We start from the raw sequence: 8,220 nt of genomic DNA, 5'->3' as shown, positions 1-8,220 counted from the left end.
AAAAAGCCGAAAGTGGCACTGTGGCTCAAGTGGTAGAGCGCTAGCCTTGAGCTGAAGAGCTGAGGGACAGCGCCCAGGCCCAGAGTTCAGACCCCACGACCGGACCCAAAAAAATAAAAAAAAGAAAAGAAAAGAAGTATATACTGCTTACATTTAGAGCCCTGCTCAAATCCTGAGTCTGTATTTAGCTCCATGAACTGTCACTGGGTGATCTGCATAACTACACTCTATATCAAGAAACAGAACACTGCTATATCCACAAAGCCTCCCTTAATCTATCTTGCAATCTACTTCCTCCCTGCTTTGCAAAATAGTTTTTATCCAAACAACTAGTTTTGTAGTTTACTTTGCCTCTTTTTGAATACTAAATAACTGGAATCATCTGTGTGCATTTTCTTTTTTTTTGGTCAGTCATGGGGCTTGAACTCTGGGCTTGGGCACTGTCTCTCAGCTCTTCAGCTCAAGGAGAGTGCTCTACCATTTGAGTCACAATATCACTTCCGGTTTTCTAGTGGTTTATTGGAGATAAGAGTCCTACAGACTTTCTTGCCCGGGCTGGCTTTGAACCGAGATCCTCAGATCTCAGCCTCCTGAGTAGCTAGGATTACAGGCATGAGCCACCAGCGCCCAGCTATGTGTGCATTCTATTTGTTCTGATTGTTTGCTCAGCTTTTTGAGAAATTAATTCATGTTGGAATTGTAATTTTTTCATGTTTTTGCTTTGTGGTATTGCATTTTGGAGATTATTTAAATTTAGTTATTCTATTATTTTCGGCAGGTCAATGGTGTTTTAGGAGATTTCAACCTTTTGCTATTCTGAATTATATTTGGCACATTTAGGATGAGCTTGTAGGATTCTGTATCTTAATAGAAATAACATGAGTAGATAATGTCAGGATGTTTTACAACATTACCCCAAGAATATGTATTTTTATTATATGGAAGTTCTGTTTTCCATAACCTACACCTGGCACAGCCAGAATTTAAAATTTTAGTCATTATGATGGGTAAATAGTTGTTTTATCTGACATTTTCTTAAAGACAAATGAGATAATATACCTCTTTATATGTTGAACATGCTTTCTAGACTTTTTTTCTCTTTAGTTGACAGTCTTATGCCCATTTTCTTTCTTCTTATAGCACTGGGGTTTGAAAACTCAGGGCCTCACATTTACTAGGCAAGTGCTATACCACTGAGCCATGCCTCACATCTGACCTTGAACTCAGGGCCTGGACCTTGTCCCTTAGCTTTTTTTTCCCCTCAAAACTATTTTTCTACCACTTGAGCCACAACTCCACTTCCAGTTCTTGGTGGCTAATTGAAGGTAAAAGTCTCATAGTCTTTTCTGCAAGTTGTCTTCCAACCACAATCTTTGTATCGCAGCTCCCTGATTAGCTAAGAGTGAGTCACTGGTGCTGGTAGAGATTTCTTTTCACTCATATGCCTTCCTTTTGAAAAATGAAATCTGTGTCTGTGATCTGTCCATGCTGCTGTTTCTCAGGAGTCCATTCTTTTTATTGCTCTTTTATTGTATGGACAAACAACAATGCAGTCATCTTCCTATTGGTGATTTTTTTGTATTGTTAATGACTAAAACTACAGTTAATAGTCTTACCAATGTCTATTGATAGACTTATGTTCCCTGTTCCCCTCACATACTCTTAGGAGAATTCCTGGATCAAAGGGTAGGTGAATACAGTACTTAGTTTCAGTTGATGCTGTTCTGCAGTTTCCCCTAAATAACTCTGTCCTTCATAGTTATACCTGAGGATTATGCGTTGGATGGAAAAGATGAACATTATATATTGGATGGAAGTTATATCAGAAGTTCCAGATCCACAGTTTCAACCAACTTCAGATCAAAATTGCATTTTAGAATTAATTACTTATATTTGAAACAGGCATAGGTTCTTTTTCATGCTGTTATTCCCTAAAGAACAACTATTTACATGGTATTTACCTTGTATTGGTATTGAGAGTACTCTAGAGATGAAAGTTTATATGTGGATGTGTGTAGGATATCTGCAAAAACTGCAATTTTACATAAGGAACTTGAGCGTGGATATGATATCATAGGGATTTATGGAACCAGGCCTCCGGGATTCTGAAGGATGATTGTAATTGGACGCATAACAGCTTGTTCTTTTTCCAGATAGGCTCTATGCTTGCCATTTTATTTCCCTTTTTTAGCTTCCAGCAGTGCAACAGCTTCCATTGTGTCCATCCAATGTTAGACCTGAGCTGACTTGAAACTCAGTTTTTTATTGTTTGGTTCATACCTTTAGACAGACTCGGTTCACAATGAGGATGCTATATGCAGGCCTCTCCATTGTAGTAGACCCCACATCCACAGTTTGCTTCTAGGTCTGTGAGACATTGTACATTGGGTAAGATTTTTGAGTCTTTCAGATGCTTTTTCTGGAATTAGTAGATGTTCTTAAGGAACATGAACTCCAGCATCTGCCCCAACTATCCCTAGTTTTTTCCTGGATCTTAATTCCATAATTCTTCATTCTCTCTGTACAAGTAATTAAAAAGTTTCTCCAGATTTGCTTGGATTTCTCATTAGAATGTGTAATTGTCAATATAGAAACATAAATGTTTTCTCTATTATTAATTCTTCTGCCCTGATCCTTTCTCTGTACCTTTGTTCCCCTTCCTCCACCATTATGTCTGTTTAATTATTCTAATTTTCTCTTATTGGGCAGTTCTTATCATTCATATTACTTTTTTTTCAGTACACAGGACCTTATAGGCAGAAACTCTACCACTTGAGTCAGGTTTTCAGCTCTCTTTTTCTTTAGAGAAGGGTTTTGTACTTCTGTCCAAGGCCTGCCCCAGAACTCATTCTTCCTACCTATGTTTCCTACCTAACATTACAAATAAGAACTACAACAAGTAGCTTGTTTTTTAGGATGAGGTTTCACTAATTTTTGCCCAGTTTTCCCTTAAACTGCTATCTTCTTGATCACTGCCTCCATACTAGCTAGGGTTACAGATATGAGCCATGTTTCTTTTTATGTGTAAACTTTGAATTTTTTATGTGTATGTTTCTTTTTATGTGTAAGCTTTGAATTGTTTTTCAAGACCAAGGATGTATCTTTGAGATGAAATTTTGATTATATTGAAGGAGGATAATTGCCATTTTTACTTTATTCTTCCTATTCAGACATGTAATCTATATTGATTTATTTAAACTTACATTCTTTCAATCTCATAAAATTCTGGGGGGTGTGTGTTTATATTTTTCATACTATTTAAACTATGTTTATTTCTAACTACTATGTTTCTTGTTGTTGTGGGGAATAAGATCCTCACATGATTTGTTTTCTCTTTTCATTCTTGTGATTTGATGTATGGGACCATGACCAAAAGTACTGATTTCCTATCCAGTCATTTTACTGAACCTTTATTTTGAACATTACATATTTTTCATGTGATTTAGATATGTTGAATTTTTTCTTTTCATTTTGATCATAAATTTAGCTTGTAACACTTCTGATTCTTGAAATTTAATGGCTTATTTCTTGATCATGGAGGTTAGGAGTCACATATAAAACTGAAATAGGGCTGGGTGCCAGTGGCTAGCTACTCAGGAGTCTGAGATCTCAGGATCATGGTTCAAAGCCATCCCAAACAGGAAAGTCGGTGAGATACCTATCTCCAATAAACCACCAGAAAACCGGAAGTGGCACTGTGGCCCAAGTGGTACAATGCTAGCCTTGAGCTGAAGAGCTTAGGGACGGACAGCACCTAGGCCCAGAGTTCAAGCACCACAACTGACAAAAAAAGAAAAAGAAAAACTGATATGGTTGTTTTAAAAAGGTGCATTCTCAGTGTTGGTTCTGACACTTGTGACTTCCTTTGCAAATCTTATTTTTACTATACATCAGATATTACATGAGAGCTGACATATAAGAGACTTTATTTTTTTGTCGGTTATGGGGCTTGAATACTGGGCCTGAATGCTGTCCCTCAGCTCTTCAGCTCAAGGCTAGCCCTCTACCACTTGAACCACTATGCCACTTCTGTTTTTCTGAGTGGTTTATTGGAGATAAGAGTCCCATGGACTTTCCTGCCTGGGCTGGCTTTGAACTGTGATCTTCAGATCTCAACCTCCTGAGTAGCTAAGATTACAGGCATGAGCCACCGGCGCCCGGCACATATAGAGATTTTTAATAAGTGCCTATTCCTCAGTCAGAACTACAACTTGCTTCCTTGCTTTTTACTAGCTGATTTTTAGTTACTGCTAGACTCTTGTGACCTGGAAATTGGTGTCATCACAATTGCTTTTTTGGTCTTTTTATATCTTTGAGCACTTTCTGTCTAATTTCTAAAATTGGTATTCTGAACACATCATTCATTTTTTTATAGCAGATGTCCCCTTGTTTAAATTAAACTACTGCAGTCCTGAAATGAAGGGACACTTTGCCTCACTGATTCACTGAAGGCTTAGTGGTGAGCATTACTTCACTTTATTTTAAAAGTCACCAAGTAGTTGTCCATCTTTACCTTTCTTCTGTGTCTTAGAGGATGGGGTGTCCATATTCTGCCTACTGTGCTCTTTATGCACCTCAGAACCATGCCCATGATGTACAGATTCTTTAGTGTCCCTTATTGCTACTTGTTTATAGCATGCCAGATGTTCGATGTTCCTATTGTAGAAATACTGTTTTCATCACTGCCCCTACCACTATCTTAAAGGGAAGCTTCCACATCTTCCCTTTATTTTACAAATCACTGCTTTCTAGTTCCAGTAGAGTTGTTAGTGAAAATAGCTTAGGATTTGGACGCAGTTATACCTTATCTCACCAAGTTATCATTTTTGGGTAACATTACCCTTTAGACTACGTTTCTTATCTGTAAGGTAAAAGCTAGGAATGTTTTGAGGATTTGTGTGAAGCTCATAGAAGCTCAATCTCAACTGCAGATGATACAGTTAAATGGTAGTAAGTAATGCATATCCTTTTAAAAAAACACTTTCTCCTTTTAGTCATGGTTTTCCACTAACCAAGATTTCAAAATAAGCACCAGGAAAATACAGTGTAATATGTATGGAAAACTTAAGACATTGAGCTTATTCTAAGATTATGTTTAATTCACTTAATTTCTTCAGTCATACAACTGAGCTGTCTTAGCTGCTTATACTTAATTTGATTTAATGAAAGCTCAGGTATTTTCTTTTTTTTTAAATAAGTTTTTATTGTGAAAATACCGTACAGAGGGGTTACAGTTACATGAGTAAAGTAATGAGTACATTTCCTATCAAGTATTGTTGCCTCCTCCTTTGTTTTTTCCCCACCATCCCTTCCTTCCCCACCTCCCCAGCTACTTGTACATCTCATTGTTACAATGGGTCCACCTTTATCCCATTTAAGCATTTTGTTTTTTCCCTTCCCCTCCTCAATACAGAAAAATGTATATACAAGATGCAGGGCACCGGAATCAAATACAGTGAAAACAAGGGTTATACTGTGGGGCAGGAACATACCAAAGAAACAAAAAAAAATCACATAGTACATTATTAATACATTAAAAACAATTGCAAGAAAGACAAAACCATTTGTGTCCCTATCTTGGAGTTCATTTCACTTAACGTCATCTTATCTGGTCATATGTACATAGCTTTTGACCTTTTCTACTTGTTGAGGCTAATGTTCTACCACTTGAGCCACAGCTCTGCTTCCAGCCTTTTGGCAGTTAAGTGAAGATGGGAGTTTCATGGACTTTCCTTCCTACTCAGTCTCCTGAGTACTAGGATTAAAGGCAGGAGACACTTGTACCCAGCATGCAGCTTGGTTTTTTAAAACATTAAGTATTATTTCTATATTGATGGATGTGATTTGAAAATATATAGTTTAGGAATTTATGTTTACTAAATAGATGGTCATTTTCCTTTCCTGTAAGGTCCTTAATCAGATTTTAATATTAAAATTTTCTTCTGTTGCTGCTTCTAGTTCCTGTTATTTTTCAGGGTTTTTTATTCCTAATTATCAATTTCCCTGTATACTCGGTTTTGATTGAAAGACAAATTCAGAGTAGATCGAAGTTGTATGTGTGAAGTCATGTTTTCCTTCAGATGGGTTTGTCATTGTTTTAGCAGGTTGCTAGGGCACATTGGGAATTTTGAATTACCTAAATTCAAACAGAATTTGAGATATCTAAATTTGGGCTTAATTTACAAATGGTTATCTATTGTTTTATTTTACCCTTTATTCTTAGGATTTATTATCAGTGAACCAAAACTATAACCTAGCCAGTTCATCAGTCTATTGACATTTATATCCAGATATCCCTTCCTTATCTTCCCAAGGCCAGAAAACCTCAGTTTTTACATGGGTTTTAGAAAATAGAGAGGGCATAATTTATTTTTATTATTATACCTTTATTACAAAATATTGCAAACTGTTATTTTAAAAATTTATATATTATAAAATATAAATTAAAATGTATTACTAATAATGTGACATATTAATAACATAATATATGATGACATGATATATTAATATATTATACATGATAATATATGTATTAGTAATGCATGATATATTATGTTTTATAAAACATTTGTATTATACCCAGCAGTACTTACCACTTTGATTAGGAAATAGGCATAATATATATTTATAGAAATATGTAATTACTAAGGTACAGCCATGCACATAGATAATACACAGTGATTTGACTTTTAAAGTAACATTGTTATTTGTCATTAATTTTTCTTTCACTTTTCAGATGACACAGCAGTATTTGAGTTGATACAGCTAGTTCCACCAGGTACTGTATTACATGTTGATAAAGTAACAGACCTGGGATATCACTTTAAGAGGGAGCAAGTTTAGACCATTTTTAAGCATGAATTAGAAAAATGCTCTTCATCATCCATCAAATGTCAGTAGACCAAAATAATATATACTAAATGATTGACATAAATGACATTTGAACATATCTTTCTTGAACACATTGAATTAATAGTAGTAGTTGAAAGTGGAAAATAACCTGCTACCATTTTCATATATTTGTGACAGCCATAAAATGGTTTTCAGTTTTTGAAATTTTTCTTAAATGATATATTTTTATTGATAAAGCAGGTAATAACCTATTTTTGAGTGGAGTGGGAGTGGAGGACAACAGAACTTCTTACTTATGTGGTAAACACCTCAGATTTCGGTAGGAGGGAGTTAGGTCATTAAAATATAGTGGGTGGTTTTATTTCCACTCATTTTTGTGATTATAGAAAAAAATTTGCCCTAATCAAATCCTTATTTTATGTGACAGTTGGAAACATAGTTTACTAAATGCTAGCAACTGGACCATGTGAATATTATATGTCTTTATAATTCAGTTAGCCACATATTTTAGAAAATATCTCTATTTTTTATTTGAAAATATCTCTATTTTTAACACATGATTTTATATTTATTTTATAGTGACACAGGAAAAATGAGAGATAGAAAAAGCATAATGATGGGAATTTAGATATGTAAATGTTTATATCTTTACAAAAATGTCTTTATTTTTTAAAAAGTTACTTTTTCCCTTGGAACTCATAGTATTTACTAAGTTTCCATGAGTATCCTCATTCTCTAAATGCAGGGGACAGGTAGAGTGACTAATATGTAGCATATATGTGAAAATGAAAATGTGTTATCATATTAAATATATACATATTTTAATTTTCCTTTCATAGAAGATAAACATGCTCCTGAAGCAGGTTTTCAAATAAGGCATCAGGCAATATATATACATTATACTTGGTGATTTTGTTTCTAAATAGAACATTTTGTTATAATTTGAATCATAGGATATCTTTCTTATAGTGGGTGAAACACTGTCTACCTATGATGAAAATACGCGAGATTTTATGTTCCCGGGTCCAAACCAAATATCTGGACACCATGATTCAAATCGCCAGGTGACCATGAGGAGGATTTCTGGCCTAAGAGTAAGTATTAACTGTCTTCATTCAGTATTAGGTACAGAGTCACTGTCATAACAACCAGATATAGCCTTCAACATCATCAATTTGACAAACTCAGTACAAGTTTAACTTGGTTTAAAACTTAAATGTAATGAAATGTAATGAAAAATACTTAATAATTTTCATGGATTGTATCCAAAACTAACAAGTATTACATTGACTTTGGTCTTTTCTCTTGGTTAATATCAGTTATACAGTGAGGTGGGATTTCATTTTTATATCACACATGTTTGCACTC

At 34.9% G+C, this 8,220-nt stretch overlaps 1 protein-coding gene across 2 annotated transcripts in view; it reads left to right on the top strand.

Moving 5' to 3' along the window:
- Positions 1 to 8,220, top strand: part of Spata6 (spermatogenesis associated 6) — a 62,787-nt gene that overhangs the window by 29,104 nt on the left and 25,463 nt on the right. For both annotated transcript variants that reach the window (XM_013016741.1, XM_013016740.1), the window contains exons 4-5: positions 6,737 to 6,778; positions 7,822 to 7,946. In XM_013016741.1, coding sequence (XP_012872195.1) covers positions 6,737 to 6,778; positions 7,822 to 7,946 — 167 coding nt within the window. The remainder of the gene's footprint in view (positions 1 to 6,736; positions 6,779 to 7,821; positions 7,947 to 8,220) is intronic.

Source organism: Dipodomys ordii, unplaced genomic scaffold (assembly GCF_000151885.1).
Source record: "Dipodomys ordii isolate 6190 unplaced genomic scaffold, Dord_2.0 Scaffold33, whole genome shotgun sequence".
Classification (NCBI taxonomy): domain Eukaryota; kingdom Metazoa; phylum Chordata; class Mammalia; order Rodentia; family Heteromyidae; genus Dipodomys; species Dipodomys ordii.
The sequence above is the reverse complement of the archived record's forward strand: the minus strand, read 5'-3'. Positions and strand labels throughout refer to the sequence as shown.